The sequence below is a fragment of the Saccopteryx bilineata genome, chromosome 7 (genome assembly GCF_036850765.1).
Source record: "Saccopteryx bilineata isolate mSacBil1 chromosome 7, mSacBil1_pri_phased_curated, whole genome shotgun sequence".
Taxonomy (NCBI): domain Eukaryota; kingdom Metazoa; phylum Chordata; class Mammalia; order Chiroptera; family Emballonuridae; genus Saccopteryx; species Saccopteryx bilineata.
The window spans coordinates 21,782,513-21,802,433 of NC_089496.1; the positions used below are offsets into that span (position 1 = coordinate 21,782,513).

The following is a 19,921-nucleotide window of genomic DNA, read 5'->3' on the forward strand; positions in this document are numbered from 1 at the left end:
TTCGGCAGAGGGTGCATAAACCATACTGGGAAGCTCCTTCCTTCACTGTTTCAAGAGAGCACATTTTACACATTCTTCTAAATGCAGGAATAGCGTATGGTCCTGAAGAACCACAATGCTCTACTTCTAGAGATTTTCTAGGAACTTTCTAAATCTGTACTTTGAATTTATTTAATTTTTTTATATATATTATATTTTTAATTAATTTTAATGGGGTGACACTGATAAATCAGGGTACATATGTTCAGAGAAAAAATCTCCAGGTTATTTTGACATTTGATTATGTTGTATACCCATCACCCAATGTCCAATTGTCCTCTGTCACCTTCTATCTGGTTTTATTTGTGCCCCTTCCCTCCCTGCTTTTCTCCCCCGCCCTCCAAACATCACACTCTTATCCATATCTCTGAGTCTCATTTTTATGTCCCATCTGTGTATGGATTCATATAGTTCTTAGTTTTTTCTGATTTACTTATTTCACTCAGTATAATGTTATCAAGGCCCATCCATGTTGTTGTAAATGATCTGATGTAATCATTTCTTATAGCTGAGTAGTATTCCATAGTATATATGTCCCAAAGCTTTTTAATCCACTCGCCCACTGATGGACACTTGGGCTGTTTCCAGATCTTTGCTATTGTGAACAATGCTGCCATAAACATGGGGGTGCATTTCTTCTTTTCAAACAGTGCTATGGTGTTCTTGGGGTATATTCCTAACAGTGGTATAGCTGGGTCAAAAGGCAGTTCGATTTTTAATTTCTTGAGGAATCTCCATACTGTTTTCCACAGTGGCTGCACCAGTCTGCATTCCCACCAGCAGTACAAGAGGGTTCCCTTTTCTCCACATTCTCGCCAGCACTTATTCTGTGTTGTTTTGTTGATGAGTGCCATTCTGACTGGTGTGAGGTGATATCTCATTGTGGTTTTAATTTGCATTTCTCTAATGATTAGTGATGTTGAGCATTTTTTCATATGCCTATTGGCCATCTGTATGTCCTCTTTGGAGAAGTGTCTATTCATTTCTTTTGCCCATTTTTTGATTGGATTGTTTATCTTCCTGGTGCTGAGCTTTACAAATTCTTTATAAATTTTGGTTATTAACTCCTTATCAGATGTATTGTCGAATATGTTCTCCCATTGTGTAGTTTGTCTTTTTATTTTGTTCTTATTGTCTTTAGCTGTGCAAAAGCTTTTTAGTTTGATATAGTCCCATTTATTTATCCTGTCTTTTATTTCACTTGCCTATGGAGATAAATCAGCAAATATATTGCTGCGAGAGATGTCTGAGAGCGTACTGCCTATGTTTTCTTCTAAGATGTTTATGGTTTCATGGCTTACATTTAAGTCTTTTATCCATTTTGAGTTTATTTTTGTGAATGGTGTAAGTTGGTGATCTAGTTTCATTTACTAGAAACTAGGTACTTGTTTAATTTTCCCAACACCATTTGTTAAAGAGCCTGTTTTTTTTTGCAGGTACTTGTTTAATTTTCCCAACACCATTTGTTAAAGAGCCTGTTTTTACTCCATGGTATGCTCTTACCTCCTTTGTCAAATATCAATTGTCCATGAAGGTGTGGGTTTATTTCTGGGTTCTCTGTTCTGTTCCATTGATCTATATGCCTGTTCTCATGCCAGTACCAGGCTGCTTTGAGTACAGTGGCCTTGTTGTATAACTTGATATTGGGAAGTGTGATACCTCCCGCTTTATTCTTCCTTTTCAAGATTGCTGAGGCTATTCGTGTTCTTTTTTAGTTCCATATAAATTTTTGGAATATGTGTTCTATATCTTTGAAGTATGTCATTGGTATTATAATTGGTATTGTATTGAATTTATACATTGCTTTGTGTAATATAGACATTTTAATGATGTTTATTCTTCCTAACCATGAGCACAATATATGCTTCCACTTGTTTTTATCTTCCTTGATTTTTTTTTCAATGTTTTATAATTTTTTGAGTACAAGTCTTTAATTGCCTTGGTTAAATTTACTCCTAGGTACTTTATTTTTTTGGTTGCAATAATGAAGGGGATTGTTTCCTTAATTTCTCTTTCTGACAGTTCATTGTTAATGTATAAAAATGCCTCTCATTTCTGAGTATTAATTTTATATCCTGCCACCTTGCTGAATTCATTTATCAGGTCCAGTAGTTTTTCGACTGAGACTTTAGAGTTTTCTATATACAATATCATATCATCTGTAAAGAATGATAGTCTTACTTCTTCTTTTCCAGTTTGGATGCCTTTTATTTCTTCTTCTTGTCTGATTGCTGTGGCAAGGACTTCCAGAACTATGTTGAATAAGAGTGGTGAAAGAGGGCACCCCTGCCTTGTTCCTGATCTTAAGGGGATTGCTTTTAATTTTTGCCCATTGAGTATGATGTTGGCTCTGGGTTTGTCGAATTTATTTAATTTTATTAAGGAAAATCATTTAATCTCCTAGAAGTTTTAAAAAGTATATAAGATGTATGTGTGTGTAAAATAGAGATATGGACATAAGTTAAGTTATGAATTAACCCTTTGATATTGAAATATTCCAGACACTGCTCCCAGTAATCTTACTGTCATGGTGCAGCTGTACAGTCTGTCTACCGCTGATGCCATTGCCAGAATCCAAATAGTAAGGTTTTTTGTTTTCATGGAAAAGATTTTTCAGGTTGCTGGTTTCACATGATAGGAATGTGGTTGGAAATGCTTCCTGTCCAGTCACCAGCCCCAGACCGCCCATGCATTGTAGATTCAGAAATGAAAGCTGAAATCAATTAGGCAGACTTATGGGATAGCTAAGTCACCTATAGGTGTATTGTGACCAAAAAGGAGGAGAATATATTTGACAAATACCAACTAACTTAATTAGGAATAAACCACAGAACTGTGATTGCTATGGGAGGATTTCTGTGTGTGTTAACTACCCTAACCTTCCTCAGGGAATGTGTGTGGTTTACTGGTGGAATTGCATACATTTCCTAAGATGCTTATAACCAGGTAAAAACAAAATAACCCAGGCGGAGGCCTTGTAATATGTAAAATAAATCTGCCAAAGAACAGTAGCATATTTGAGAACATAGTTTTGGGTGATGATGGAAAAAAAAGGAAGACCTTGTTCTCTGTTGTCATATTCTGTCCTCTGATACAAGTTAAGGTACAGTAATCCAGTTATAATTAGAACTTACACTTCAGAAGGAAGAGAGAGCATTTTTGTATTGTTCCTGAAGGTCTTTTTTAGTTATGAAAGATAAGGGATTTCAATGCATTACCATAAAGCCCAATAATTATTTGATAGATTACTTACAAAGTATTATTTTTTAACCACTGTTTTAAAAATGGACCCCTTTGAAATGTAGTGGGGACAGACTTCCTCTATGAAGCATCTTGAATAGCTATGATGTTGTTGTAAAGGAAAGTTGATTAGCGTTCCTTTTCATCTTTTTCTCACTATTGAATGATGTGCACATGTTAGAACTCATAACATTACATTTTACTAATTATAATTTGGGAATGACCTAGATGAGTACTATCAGTATTTCCATTAAACTCATCTACTTTATAGATGAGTACTATAAAGCTTAATGGAAAATATGTAATTTCAAAGTCAGTTTAAACTTGTGGACTTCATGTAAGAGCAGTTAGAAACTAACTGCTCAATAATTTGATGTATTACTTCTTACAGCAATGAAGGCTGATTGAAACACAGATTATCACTAGATAAAAATGACATTGATTGCTATAGAAGAAATGAGGCCTCAATGTCTATAAGTTTTCTTCAGTCGCCTCTAGCAGCAGCTACTCCCCAGTGAATTACATGACTTTAATGAGCTACAGGTGAAGTAGGATAAAGACTGAAATGATAGTGAGTTCTACCAAAGTTCATAGCTACCCTTCCAGTATGGTTCTATTCAGAATGTGTGCGGTGTGTCCCAGACCTGGACAATGGTAAGGAAGATGACATTAGCCAGTAATGGAGTAAGCATCACAAGTAAGCACATGTTTCCTTGGTCACAGTAGCAGCCTCCATTGTTACCATTAATTTTGGGACCATATACCACTGAAGAGTGGCAATAATTGCTCTTGTCCTTTAGAAATTTGCAAATTTCTTGATGTGATCTTTTACCAGAGTACTATTTAAAGGTTTATTCCTTTTTCTTCTTTTTCCAAGTGAGAGGAGCGGAGATAGAGAGATAGACTCCTGCATGCAACTTGACCGGGATCCACCCAGCAAACCCCTGTCTGGGACTGGTGCTCTGCCCATCTGGGGCCATACTTGCAACCGAGCCATTTTTAGTGTGTGAGGGGGAGGCTTCATGGAGCCATTCTCAGTGCCCAGGAACAAATTGAGCCATCACTACAGGAGGATAAAAGAGATAGAGAGAAAGGGGGAAGGGGAGGGGTGGAGTAGAAGATGACTGCTTCTCCTGTTTGCCCTGACTAGGAACTGAACCTGGGACTTTCACACACAGGGCCAACACTCTACCGCTGAGCCAATGGGCCAGAGCTTAAAGCTTCATTATAATGGGATCACTTACCTGGAGGAGATTGGCGTGTCTGCAGTCAAACTGGGATGAGGACCCGGTTAAAAACTAGCTGATAACGTGTACAAATTGAAAGCATAAAAGGATAGAGCCCTCATTTTAACTGTTTCAATCAAATATCAGTTAAAAGGAGGGCTCTGTGTTTTTATGCTTTCAATTTGCACACGTTATCAGCTAGTTCCTAGCATATCTTATCTTTTTTAACCACATGGTTCCACTTAATGTTTTTTGTTTTGTAAAAAAAAAAAAAGTTTTCATTTATAAATGCAAGATAACTGAATCTTGGAATTTAAACTTAAAATAAGTTTAAATTAAAATACTACCTTAAGAACAAAAAAAAATTCTAATTAGTTTTATTTTCTGGAATCTTTCTATAGAGTGTTATTCTTGTTAATCAGTTTGTTTGTTTTTTTTCTTTCTGAAGCTGGAAACGGGGAGAGACAGTCAGACAGACTCCCGCATGCGCCCGACCGGGATCTACCTGGCACGCCCACAAGGGGCGATGCTCTGCCCCTCTGGGGCGTTGCTCTGCCGTGACCAGAGCCACTCTAGCGCCTGGGGCAGAGGCCAAGGAGCCATCCCCAGCGCCTGGGCCATCTTTGCTCCAATGGAACCTTGGCTGCGGGAGGGGAAGAGAGAGACAGAGAGGAAGGAGGGGGGCAGGGTGGAGAAGCAAATGGGCGCTTCTCCTATGTGCCCTGGCTGGGAATCGAACCCGGGTCCCCCGCACGCCAGGCCGACGCTTTACCACTGAGCCAACCGGCCAGGGCTGTTTTGTTTTTTAATGTTATAAAAATTACACCACGCCTGAGTCTACTGGCTCTCCTCTTGCTGTCAAATGGAGAAGGAAATGAACAAGAAGTAAAGGATGTGAAGCTGTGTTCAACATACCTTCAGAATGAGGATTACTGTTGGTTATCCCTGGAAAGACTTTATTTTTAGCCTAGACACTGAAAATCGGGCCATGCTATTGTCGATGTCATATGTTGGCAGTGCTTCTGAAAAACTTCAAAATTAGCTGACAAATATTGTGGACACCGTACTTACCATTATAGACAATAGGAAACAAGGCCATGCTTTTGGGAAGGGGCTTTATTTTGATGGCTGCTTAATGAGACAGATTCAGTGTGGAAGCCAGTGCTAATGCAAAAGCTTAATCTCTCTGAGGATCTTGGTATTTCTTAAATAGGAGGTTTGATCATAGGAAGAACCAACCGCTGGAAAACCTCCCTTCATGGTACCACATTGATAATAAAAAGACAGGAGCACACGTTGAGTGGCTAAACCTACTTAACAATTGACGTATAACTGTCTCCGCCCTGGAATAAGTATGGGTAAATTTCATCTCCGAGGGGTAGTCTGAGTTTGCGGTCTTCAGAGAGCCCTTTGACCAGTGGCTTTCAGTGGAGCAATGCGTCTCTCCCCTGCCCTAAATGAATTTCAGAAAGAGGAAGGGATGGAGAGTGGAAACACGATGAAGTGAGTGTCCTAGCCCAGTTTGCTTCTCGTCCTTTTCTTTGGCTGGCTTCTCCTTCTCAGCGCTCTTTTAAAAGGCCGTTCTCAGCCCTGGCCGGTTGGCTCAGCGGTAGAGCGTCGGCCTAGCGTGCGGAGGACCCGGGTTCGATTCCTGGCCAGGGCACACAGGAGAAGCGCCCATTTGCTTCTCCACCCCTCCGCCGCACTTTCCTCTCTGTCTCTCTCTTCCCCTCCCGCAGCCAAGGCTCCATTGGAGCAAAGATGGCCCGGGCGCTGGGGATGGCTCTGTGGCCTCTGCCTCAGGCGCTAGAGTGGCTCTGGTCGCAACATGGCGACGCCCAGGATGGGCAGAGCATCGCCCCCTGGTGGGCAGAGCGTCGCCCCTGGTGGGTGTGCCGGGTGGATCCCGGTCGGGCGCATGCGGGAGTCTGTCTGACTGTCTCTCCCTGTTTCCAGCTTCAGAAAAGTGAAAAAAAAAAAAAATTTTAAAAATAAATAAATAAATAAATAAAAGGCCGTTCTCCACTGGGCTTGTTTTGAAATTGTCTTTATATTCATTATTTATCTTTGCAGTTTTCTTTTATGTCTTGTTTTTTAAGCATCATGGCTGTGTACTGCTAGTGATGCAGCTCTCCGCTGTACATCTGAGTGAAATTAACTGAGACTCTACTGTGTGAAAGTGCTTATGAGTCAAAAGTCCGTTCAGTTTCCTGTGGTCTTTCTGTGTCCTGCCTTTTTACAAAGGGAGATTTCTCTCCTGCCTTCTAAATTGATCCAGCCACAGAGTAATCAAATCAATACGGGAAAACCCAAATTGTAAATATGGCAAAATTCATTACAGAGAGCAGCGCTGTTCTGGCTGGTATGATTTCAGATACATTTATCAAAAGCCCTTCCCAGAGAAGCACTACTGTGCCTACGTAAATGACCAAATAAATGCCACCTATAGCAACCAGCAGTGAGGACGGAGGAACCTGATTTTGAAAGAAATCTGTGCTGGTGTGGGGTTGGAGCACATGGAGCCCCTTCCTGCTTTCACTCTGTCTTCTGTCAGCCTCTCGGCTGGATGGCTTCATTTGAAACCACCCACTCCATGGAAGATTGACGAGGTGTTCTTAGGCACTCAGGTAAAATCCTGTCAGACATAAGCACTATAAAGGCATTACTCTGAAGAACAGCAGCAGAGGGGTGAGTAAGATTGGAGGTGTGGGAAGGTGAGGTGAGACATAATGTAAGTGAGGGGGAGAGAGAGAATGTTAGAAAGAGCCGAGAGAGAAATTGAAGGGTAAAGAACAATTGTGATCTGAACTCACCAGGCATCTAGTCTAAAGGCCCCCTTTTTATGATTAGGACAAGAAATAGCCAGAGATCAAGCCAGAGAGATCTGAGGTTATCTGTGTGTCATTGGAGGCTAGTGATCCACACGTTGATCATGTGCCTTCGGGACCTTCTGTTCAGAACTTTTCTACCCAGGATGACTTAAAAACAGAAGAACAGCACACCTTCTAGCACTGTCGTTACATTTAGCTCTTTTCCTGGTCCAGTGCACGTTGTAAGGGGCACATAATCCAATGATTTATACTAAGGAGAAAAGTTAAAAAGAAAGAACATGTGTAACAAAATGTGTAATTTTGGCACCTCTGACGCAGCCCCAGATGTAGTGCTGTGTATCAAAAAAGAGAGAGAAAGAAAAGAAAGAGTTTTTAATGCAGGTGGAAGTGTGTTAGCGTGCAAATGGGACCTTGTATGAGTACTTCGTGTCTCTTCCTCTATCTGAGATTCTCCAGACTCTTACCCTGATCACAAAGAGCAATCGGAGGTTAATAGTGTATTTGCTAGACGTGGTCTCCACGGTTTGTACAGAGAGCAGTGGAGTGAGTGGAAATGAGAAGGTCTGGATCTGCGGACAGGAAGACACATGTGTAAGGATGAAATGCTACCCCTAAGAGCTCCAGTTTTTTACTGCATCTATCATTCGATTTTTAACTGCATTCTTTCCAAATATTCCTCCTTGCTCTAAACACACCACAGAAAATCATCGTCATCATCATCATCATCCTCATCCTCAATGGCATCTACCATGTGCTGGGCAATCTTCTAAAACATTCTGAATATTAGGTATATTAGGATTATCTTCATTAGATGAATATACTGATACACAGAGGTGATACAATGAGCCCAAGGTTACACAGTTCATGACAGCCATGTGTGCATACATATGATATGTATACACACATATTTTCATGCCATACATTTAAATAAATATGACTTTAAAAATGTAAAGGGTCCCGACCAGGCAGTGGCGCAGTGTATAGAGCGTCGGACTGGGACGCGGAGGACCCAGGTTCGAAACCCTGAGGTCGCCAGCTTGAGCGTGGGCTCATCTGGTTTGAGCAAAGCTCACCAGCTTGAGCCCAAGGTCTCTGGCTTGAGCAAGGGGTCACTCGGTCTGCTGTAGCCCCCCCCCCCCCGTCAAGGCACATATGAGAAAGCAATCACTGAACAACTAAGGTGCCACAATGAAGAATTGATGCTTCCCTTCCTGTCTGTCTGTTCCTATCTGTCTCTCTCTCTGTCAATCTTTGTCTCTCTCTGTCTCTGTCACAAAAAAAAAAAAAAATGAAAAGGGTATGGAAAAATCTTTATTAAATTTTCCAAGAGGTCATTTCTGAAGAAGGCTCCTTCCCGCTACTTTTGATGCTAATGCCACTGAGTATGGGCTGAGAAGGACGTCACATGTACCTTGAGGATCAAGTATTCCCCCCAACCCCCATTTCTGATGTATTGCCTTTTTTATAGTTTCCTTTTTTTTTAAGAAAAAGCTCAAAACTTTCCTTTTGGAAAAAAATGTAATAATTTTCAAGTATGTGAAATCCGCAGAATGTAAACTGTTGTCTTATTTATATATGCAAAATCAAATATATTATAGGTCAAATATATAATACCACAAAAGTTTTAGAGGATTATACTAATAGATGTTCTAATGTTGAACTGTTTTTTCATTTGTAAGTTTCAGCTTGTTTGTTGTTGATGCCTTAGTCTTTTCTTATTGACATTGTTGTATTCTAATACCTACTGTCATTAGAATTTATACTTCTGTGATCATAAAGAGGTTGGTGTAGTACTTTCTAGCTCTCCTTTGTGTTGGCCTGCTTTGGCCTTGTTATTTTAAAGGAGGAGTGGGAAGCATCTTTTCTTTGTTTTGGAGTAATTTATACCTGTTACTTGAAGCTTTGAAAGATTTTTCATGGAAACCCTCTGAACTTGGTGCTTTTTAAAGGAATTGCTCTTCAATTCCTGTCTCTTATAGAATCAAATTTAATCATTTATGTAATTTTTAAAAAGACAAATTTTTACTTGATATTACATGTATTGGTTTAAACATGTTTATCATATTATTTGGTTTAGTTCAGTTTCTACTGCTATAGTGGTCCCTCGTCTATCACGGGGGTTTGGTTCCAGACCCCTGCAATAGGTGAAAATCTGCGAAGTAGCTACCTTCTATTTATTATTTATATATATGTTAAGGCTTTAGAAACTCTCCCCACACTTTATAAACCTTTCCCACACTGTTGTTAACCTTTCCCACACTTGTTTTGCTTATTTTACTGCAAAAATAATTAAAATAATAAATATAGAAAAATACCTATATACTACAGAATCCTGTGATATAACGAGAAATCCACGATATCTGTATTAGATAGATATCTGTATTAGATAGATAGAGACCACGAAAAGTGAATTGCAATATGGCAAGGGGTGATTGTATATATTTATAGTATATTTTTAAGCCTCCACATTTTTAGTTGTATCATTTCTTCATTTTTAGTATTGATAACATTTGGCAAAACCCTTCACTTTACAAAAAAATCAGGTTGGCCAAAGATTGGTTTATTTTATTGGAGGTTTTTTCTTTTTTAATTTTTTTTATTAGTTTTAATGGGAGGGTTTCTTTTTAAAGAAGTGAGTTTTTGTTTAACATGATAAAGCTTGTTGTTTTCTAGTTTTCCTATTTAATTTATGTTATCAACTACATTTATCCCTTCTGTTTTCTTTGGGTCTTTTTTTAAATTTTAATATGGTATTCTCTAATTTAAATTTTTTGGTTCTATTTATTTTCAGTCATTCTTATGTTAAAATTAATCTGTGTAAATGTGCAAACTTTTATCAGTAATGCTCTGATCACTTTTTAACTGTAGTAATTCCTATTATTTATTTTTAAATGATTTAAACATTTTTGGGTTAAATATTTCTTATTTCCATGAAAATAGATTCTCTTCCTTTGCTTCTTCTTTTCTCCTTTAGACAACTTTTCTTCCTTATGTTATTCTTGCTATCATTGAACTTAAGACACCATCGAGTGGCAGACATTATTTTATGTATTACTAAAAAAAAAAATGAAAACTTATTTAAACCATGATTAAGTTCTTTCTTATCATTCAAACTTTTTACTTTATTGCAAGAGCCCTACAAGTTTTAATTCTGGTACTTTTTATAAAGTCTTATTCAAAATTTTCAATGAATGGTTTCCAGATAACAATTATATTTTATCTTTCCATTTTTCTCCCGCACATGGTCCTTACATTGTTGATGTCTTATGTCATCAGAGTAATAACTCTGCAAATAGAGCAAAGTAAAAAGTTTGCTCCAACACAGGCAAGGACATCTTCTTTCCACACATCTATATTCCAACCACTACCAGAGAAATAGCAAATCAGTGCTATTATTTTAATGCCAGAGATTAAAAAAAGGGTATGTCTTAGAGTTGATAAAATAAAGTATATCTTGATGCTTATTTTATATAGCTATATGAGAAGATGTAATATGACTTTTGCTTTTTAATCACTTTTGAGACTTCCTCTGTGTCTGATACATTGTCAATTTTTTTGTGAGTTTGCCATTTGTGTTAAAAATACCCGTGTAGCACAAGTTTATCGGGCACAGAAGGAAACAGGCTATTGATATCCATATATCTTTTATAACCTTCCTTTTTTTTTTTGGCCAATTCCATATGTTGATTTTTGAAAGAAGTAAACTAAAGCCTTTATGATTTTGTGGATTTTTAAACATCTTTTATTTTTATACTGTATTTTAAATTTTTATATTTTTAATATTGATGTCATACTGTTAAATGTATTATTTACTAAATTTTCCTTAAAATCTATTTATCTAATATTTATGTCGATGTGCTGATTCATTTATTGATATATACCAGTGTAATTACCATGAAACATAAATAATGTAAGTATATAGTAGAAAATATATTGTTTATTTTCTGTTATATTTTTATTATTCTTATATACTTTGTATCTTGCAAACTGTGAATGATTTTGTTTTGTAAACTGAGTTTTACATCTTTAATAATAATTTTAGCTCATGTCATGGATATATAGTAATTGATATGATAAATAATTTCTATTTATCATTTTATTTGTCATGTGAGAAGCAGTGAACAAATTAGATACAGTTCTTCCTCTCATGGGTCTCATTGTGTAATGGCCAGTATCTTAAATAATACTTTATTTTTGTATGTCATGTTATAGGTAAAAAGTACTTTCTCATATACTATTTATTTGTTCTTCAAAAATCTTCTCAAGGGAGATGTTACCCCCTTTGGAAGGACAGAGAAATTAATAACATGGAGTTACAAAATGGCAGTTTGGAGTAGAGAAGTCATTCCTCAGTTTGTGAAATGCATGATGTAAAACTTTTAGTCAGTCAGGAAAAACTCCATGGAACTCATTATAATTGTATTGGGTCATTTTTAATGAGCAATATTATATGTAAAACTATTTCTACCTGTTATATACTCAGTTCTTCTCTGTGCTTGACATTTTCCCTGGAGCAGAGAGACGGTAATTTTCAAATTAAATGTAGTTTCTGTCTTTATGGACTTTGCCTTTGATTTAAACACCTTGAGTACGGTTCAAAATAAAGGCAGTATTATCTCAGAACATATCTAAGAGCATTTCTTCCGTCTCGTTGTCTTTCCCTTTGCCCTTCAACTGGCCAACTTCTATGTCTTAGTGACTGGTGTAGTGCCTGGAATGTAATAAGGACTCAAGAAATGGTTGATAAATAGTGAGTTAATGCTGAATTCAGCTCGGTAGCCTCATCAGTTACCACCTAGCATGAAATAAAAACTCAGTAAAGGAATCTAAATTGTTGTCACCATGGCTACAGCAAGATTCTTGAATATATCATAAAACTCATGGTTTCTCAATAATTGTCTCCTGTTAATGGGACATAAATATTCATGTTCAGTGGCATTTACAGAATGATTAAATGTTTTAATATTATAAATTTTATGCTATCTTCCAATAAGGCAAAAAAAATTAGAATAGCAACTTTACTTTTCAAAATTCTTCACATTTCATAAACAGAAGAAACATTAAAAAGAAAATATATAATTTTGAGCAGACTGAACTTGGAATATTTAAAAGAATAATAGCATGTTTGTTGGGATATTTTTTGTTATAGCTAGATATATTTTTGTGTTAATTTATGATTTTGTATGTATTGCTATTTTATAACATATTTTTTTGCAATATGTCCAGGAGTTTTAAAAACCTGAAAATTATTTTTTAATTATTGTATCTAGGAAAATTTTAAATAAATCCAGTGAGTAATTTTACTTTAATGATCTAATTGTAGTATTTTAATTTCACTCAAAATAATTATAACCAGCATTTGCACTTGAAAAATACAAGACAATTGAAATGGTAAATAGATTGATTGTGTGTGTGTGTTTTAGTTTAGTTTTATTTTAGTTAAGGTATTTATTTTAAGAGTTTTTTGTTTTGTTTTTAGTTAAAATATTTATATTCAATGAGGAGGGAATTAAGAACTTAACAAATTATGGACATGAATTCCTTCTAATACACAGATATGTCTAACATAAAACAGAGCCTAGAGGCAAAGATAATGATGCAATTTGGTTAAAATGGGGGCTGGAGGAACTAGAAAATCCACCCACTTGTCTTATATTTGCTTTGTTCAGAAGGGAATGGTGACTTTGAAGTAGGATAATATTGATTCATCATGTTGTAGCCAGGGGGATGTTAATATGTCTTCCCTTTTCTCTTCTAGCATACTGATTTATGTCAGTACATGGACAAGCACCCTGGGGGGCTGCATCCAGATAATGTGAAGGTAGGAAAAGACCTTTTTAACCAAGTATTAGCATTTTTGTGTGCATTTTTGAGTCAAAGTTGAATCTCTCTATGATAACTTTCCCTTTTTAAAAAACCGTTGTGTAAAGAGAATATCGAAGGGAACCATGGCCATTTGTTTACAGTTGAAAACCACGCTTTCACCTTCAGTATTTTTACTGGAGTATTATTGTTTCAATCTTGCTATATTTTTCTTCATGGAGAAACATTGCCAAGAACGGGAGAGATCCCCTGGAATCCTATTGTAGCACTATTTTTAGTAGAGGGGACTCTCAGGTAGCCCTACCTTGGAAGTTCCAGTTGGCTTCAATATAAAGTATTAATATGACCCAACACAGTGTTATGGTGAGTTCTCAGAGCATACTTTTCATTTATATGTACACACATAAAAATGCTTTTATTTCCTACTGCTCGTTTTCATTTCTTTTACTACGAATTGAAAAACTGTGTGTCAAAAGCACCAAGTTTTTATGATTTGGCCTCACAGTTATCTTGGGAAATTGTCCCCAAATTTAAAGCTTAAAACAGAAAAGTCTTGGGGTGGGGGGGAGGAAAGGAGGGAGAGGGGGAGGGGAAGGGGTACAGAGAGAACTGGATGGAGGGTGGCGGAGGACGATCTCTCTTCGGGTGATGGGTGTGCAACAGAACTAAATGACAAGATAACCTGGAAATGTTTTCTTTGAATGTATGTACCCTGATTTATTGATGTCACCCCATTAAAATAAAAATTTATTTAAAAAAAACAAACAGAAAAGTCTTTTTTGGAATATTTTAGGGAGTTAGAAGATATCAAGTTCTATCTGAACTTTTAATGATGTGCTCATATTTGTAATTCCGATGACTATATTTCATAATCCTGAGAATCAATTGAGTACTATGGATGGATCTGAAGTTAAATTGTCTCAATTTCTTACCATTCATTATCTACACTACTCTTTACAACATAACATGTTTTTGAGTTTTTTTTATACTTTTCCCTCTGCTTGTAGAGGTATATTTGCTGATAATGAGCTTTGTGTTTTTATAAAGCTTTGTATTTACTTCATAAATAGAATGCATATATTATCATATGTTATTTTTAATTTAAAATATATCATGCATATCCTTTAAAATCAGTATGTGACTGTGTAGTCCAGTCTTTCCAATAACTGCATATTTGTCCATAGTTTGAATAATTTTCAACTGTTTCTTATAAATAGATCTTTGGGCAGTTTCCATAATGTTAATATGAATGATTTTAGAGTGAATATTAGTATAAAATCTTTTAAGCGCTCATTTCTTTTGGATATCTAGTTAATGGGCTCTCTTTAGTAAATAAGGGACATGATTTCAGTTTTAATGAATTTGGCTGGAACATTTTCCCACTAGGTTGTAAATTAAAGAATTAATTTTCTCTAGTCTCACAATCATTGACCACAACCAGTGATTTTGATTTTTGCCATTCTGATGAGTAAAAATGAAATCACTTTTATGTTGGTGTTTTCTTGACTGCTGATGACATTGATCACCTTTTCTTAAGTGTCTCAGCCATTTGTAATGATGCTTTTATAAGTTGCCTGTTCATATATATTGTGCATTTTCCATTGCATTTTTCTTTTTCTTAATAAGTTACAAGTGCTTAGTAATATGTATGGTATCAATAATGAGGGTTTTTGTGGTGGTCAGTAAATGTACAATTTTAAAACATAAGACCTCTGAAAAACCTTGATTTTTAAATAAGTAAGAATTATTATGGTACTTACATTTCCTTGGTTTCTTTTATATATCTCATTTTTTGTTTTATTGATAGATTTCTTTTATATTTTTGATTAGTCAGTTTTTATTCAAAATCTTTATCCATTGACAGGTTTTTTAGTAGTTAGAGAAAAGAGAAAATATTTTAACAGATGAAGAGCTTGTATCATTAATCTTGCCCATATTTAATAAACATTAAGATCATAATATGAGCATAAGTTTTTTACAATTAAAAATCTCACATTGTTTCATTTGTACATTAAATGTCCTCTTCCTAGAGTTGATTGAGTTCAAAATCAACACCTGTTTTTCACTCTAACCCTGGGAATATAGAGGCCTTTTACTCTGGAGAGCCCAGGGGATGGACTAACAGCCTCAGTACAAATCCACAGATACTCTAAGTTAATTTTGATTTCCTGACTTCCAAATTCAGTGACAGGATTGAGATGAAAGGTACTGAAGGAAGCTTTTCAAAGAACCAGGGCATCAGTGAATTTTTTTAATTATTCCTCAGTTTTCTCACCCACCCATTGTGTGTCCTTAGTTTTGTGCAGTCTGGATGGAACATTTTGTTGGTGAAACAAAGAAAGGTTATTCCACAAAGTAGCTCCGTGTTCACAGTCCTTGGGCCACTGTTCCTGCTGATTTTTGCAGCATTTGAAAGTTAACGCCTTGAAATTGTATTTCAACAGCTCTTAATCAAAGTTTTGTAAGTTTTTCTTTCATCTCATGGTTGTTCGTCTTCAAATGCTTCGTGTTTGGTACTTATTACAAATACAGCTTGTACTATGGAAGTAAATAGGGTTTACTAGATACATCAAGAGTTGTTGCCTCCTAGGGTGTGGTAAGAAACTTAAGGTGAATGAGATGTGCAGTCAGCATAAAAATTATGTCACAAAAATCAGATGCAACACCAAAAGCGAGTCTAGATATTCATCCTATGGAGCAGGGATTGTTTGTTCCCATACAGAAATTGTTTAATATCACAGATTGATGCCATACAACATTTTTTGCCACTGAAAGCGCATGATGTGATTTACCTCTTCTTGGGCTGCTGTGAATAACAGAAAGGCAGCAAATTATGTTGATGCACGGCTATTTATTTCCTCATGACTATATACTCAAATCTTGGCTCCTTGAGGATTTGCCAAAGTGCACTGGACATTCCCATTCTTAGAATATTTAAGAGTACAAGAAGCCTCAGTTGCCAACTAAGACGTCTTCAAATTTGGCTCACAGCAGAGTCACCTTCAAAGCTTTAAAATACATACAAAACTTTAATATACATATATATAAATATAAATATAATCCACCTGCAAAGCTTTTATATATATATGTACATATACATACACACACACACATATATATACACATACATATTTTATTCTCATCTCCCCAAATAAGAATCAATTTTTTAAAAATCACTGAAGTAGGAAAAGGTAGGCATTTGTTCAGACCCAAAGCTGAGAGCCCAGGGTGCCTCCCACAGCCTCCCCTCGCTTCCCTGTGGCCCTGCATGGCTCTCCCCAAGCCTGGAGGACACAAACACTTGCTAGCAATCCTAGCGAGTTGCTCTCTCATTCATTGCCTTATAATCTGACGGCCTCCACTGCTCCTCACTCTGCCAGCAAGGTGGAGTGGGTGTCCCAGAATATGGCAGGGGTGGGGCTGGTGGGAGTGGTAGGGGAGAGCAGGAGAGACAGGAATGGCCTGTGGGTCTTCAAAAAACAGGTGTCAGAGCCATGCCTCAAGGCGGCAAATGATAAGCATCTTTGTGAGGAACTGAATCAGCTGAGGAGAACAGACCTGAAGAGTCTAGGAGAAGACAATAAAGATCCCAGTTTAAAGATCCCAGTTGACAAATAAGTAACTTAGGGGAAGCAAAGTTTCTTGCATTGATTAGATAGATGAAGATAGGAAAGAAAACTTTGAAAGAAATTACAATTAATACTGTCAAAAAGGTGAAAGAGTAGTACCTTTGTAAAACAAGAATATGTTATTTTTTAAGAACTTAGTTAACAAAAGAAGTGTTGGAAATTAAAAATATGATAGAAATTAAAGGAACAAAAATAATTTAAAAAGAATGAAAGAGAAAGTTGAAGAAGTTTGCCAGAAACTAGAGCATAAAATACAAATTGGGAGAATGAAAAAGTATCAATAAGTTCAAAATTCTAGTCCAGGGTATCCAACATCTGAATAATTGGAGAAAAATAGAGAAGAGAGAATCATTAAAGTAATATTCATTAAAATATAGTTTTTCAAGATGGGAATAATGTGAATTTCAAGATTAAGAGGGTCTACTGAATGCCCAGAACATTTAAAGAAATTAGACCAAGAATAATGTTCATGACTGCAAATTTTCAAAACACTGGTTGCAAAGAAAAGTTCCTACGTAAAGGAACAGGTTTACTACAAAGGATCAAGAATGACAGTGCTATAGACTTCCACAGCAACCCTGGAAGGGAGAGAGCAGTGAATAGTGGCTTGAAAATTTGGATATAAATTATTTCCAAACTAGTATTCTGTACAAATTATCAATGAAGAATGAAGGTAAAATAATTATTTTCAGATGTTCAAGGACTCGGAAATTTTGCTTACCTTGCATGTCTTCTCAGGAAGTTCCTTGAGCATGTACTTCACTAGAATTTGGCATGAACCAAGGCAGAGAAGACAAAGAAAGCAGGTAGCAGAGGCCACCACAGGAGGGAGGTGAAGGAGATCTTAAGGACAATGAGGAAAACAATCTCAGGATGACAATTAGGTGCCAGGCGGGAGGGTAACTCACCAGTCCAATTGGAGCTGGTCGGAAGTCTCCAGGAGAGATTAATAAGATGAAGTTATGAGATAGAGTGCCTCATATGTTCAAGCAGACTTACAGGGTGGGAGAAGAGTTTGGTGTTGAACTAGTGGTAACGACAAAGAAAATGAAACAAAGGAAAACAAACCCATAAACAAAAGAACTAGATCATTGCTAACAATCAGGGGAAAAAACACAAATTATTGTGCAGGAAAAAGGAAAATATTCAGACTAAACAATGCCTCAGTTGAAAAGAACATTTTCATGATTATAATTTAAACAATAAATGTTGATATAATTTAAAAAGTAAAACACCTCTTTATGTGATTCTGCTGTAGCTGAGCCCATTCTGGGATTAGCATCCTGGAATACTCATCCATTTCAGCTGCTGCATTGATAGAAAATCAAGATCAGGATCATTGAAATCAAAAAGGGCTTTTTGACTGTCCAACGTTCTTTTCTCTACATGGCATGATTAGTACATTCAACTACTATAATTTTTTTTTTTTTTTTTTTACAGAGACAGAGAGTGAGTCAGAGAGAGGGATAGACAGGGACAGACAGGAAGGGAGAGAGATGAGAAGCATCAATCATTAGTTTTTCATTGTGCGTTGCAACACCTTAGTTGTTCATTAATTGCTTTCTCATATGTGCCTTGACCGGGGGCCTTCAGCTGACCGAATAACCCCTTGCTCGAGCCAGCAACCTTGGGTCCAAGCTGGTGAGCCTTCTGCTCAAACCAGATGAGCCCGTGCTCAAGCTGGCGACCTTGGGGTTCAACTACTATAATTAGCTTATTTTTTGTGACTTGATACGCACTCAGTCACATAGATTTGTTTTCCTATTGAAGATAATAGTTTCACCTTCTCTGAGTTAAAAAGTAGAAAGCAGCTTGTTAATGCCTGTGTTTGGCACCTGAATTGCAGTGCACAGAAGCAGGCGGCCCTTATTACGTGCTGGTTTCCAGGGGAGGCCACTCACCTAATTATGCACTGGCTTTTCTTCACCATTTGTCTGCTCAGAGACAGAACTCTCCTCCGGGGTTACATTTAGGATCTGCACTGCAGGTGAAATTACTCTCAAAAAAGTCTGACTATGACATAGTGACAAATGTCCCATGGGTATGTCTGTTTGATGTATTACTATATTTTTTTCACGTGGTGATATTTATTGTCACTTAAATATGTGAATGCAAAATGAAGAACATAAGAATAATATTTACTAAGTTAATAGCTGTTCACAATGGTGGGCTAGATGTTAATTAAAAACAAAAACAATATAAAATAAGACCGTGTAATGGTTCATTATAAATTTAAGGAGATCTGAAAACCAGGTGAGATAAGCTATTATCTTTAAAAGAGAATGTTTTTGTTTTTTTAATAACTTCAGGGCTTTGTATTTAGCTAAATTCTTCATAGATCACTAAATGATTGGATTGTAATAAATAGTGAATATTTATTATGGTGAACAGAAGGAAAACACGGTGATCAAATTCATTTGCTTCTAAATTTAGCAATTTTGACTTTTAGTTTCATCACCGTACAGCATGGCAACATATAGAGACATTTTAAATACTTAACTTGGATTTGAAAATGAACATATCCTCATTTATATTCAATATATCTTTGTTTATTGTAAAAATATGGGGTGACATGCACCTAAGAATTGGGGAGGTTGTTCTTTAGTGTTAATGAGGTAGAATTTCAAGCATTACAAAGGTCATATGTCACTGAAGAGTGGAGGGGGAAAAGAACAATTGGAATAGCATGGAATTCATGATTTCATAATAAATTTCACGGAAATTTTGTACTAATTCCCAGCAAAACATCTGTTAAAAGTTTTATCTTTCTTGCTGTTTATTTCTTGTCTGTACTAGAATAGACTCATAAGGAAAATTGCCAGTTGAACTAAATTTCCAGAATCACTTTGCTACTTTAATTGCCTACAAAGTATGTCTGTTCTCAGTATGGCATTCTGAAATAACTATTCACTATTAACTAGTGGTTTGTTTCTTAGTATAAAATTAATTTTAGACAAATGGGTAATTTCAGCAGTTAATTACTTAGAGGGCAATTTATATCCTGAATCAAAAGCCCGAGGACATTGGCCTTGTTATAAATATTTATGATGATTAAAGGTAGAGCAGCCATGTGCTACAACATGAAAATTAGTATATAAGAAATTGGGTAGATATTTTTAGTAGCGTAGTTAAC

The 19,921-nt window shown here is 36.4% G+C and overlaps 1 protein-coding gene across 5 annotated transcripts in view; it reads left to right on the top strand.

Annotated features, from left to right (window-relative positions):
• Positions 1 to 19,921, top strand: part of CDK14 (cyclin dependent kinase 14) — a 635,411-nt gene that overhangs the window by 307,356 nt on the left and 308,134 nt on the right. For all 5 annotated transcript variants that reach the window (XM_066239829.1, XM_066239828.1, XM_066239831.1 and 2 more), the window contains one exon: positions 13,095 to 13,157. In XM_066239829.1, coding sequence (XP_066095926.1) covers positions 13,095 to 13,157 — 63 coding nt within the window. The remainder of the gene's footprint in view (positions 1 to 13,094; positions 13,158 to 19,921) is intronic.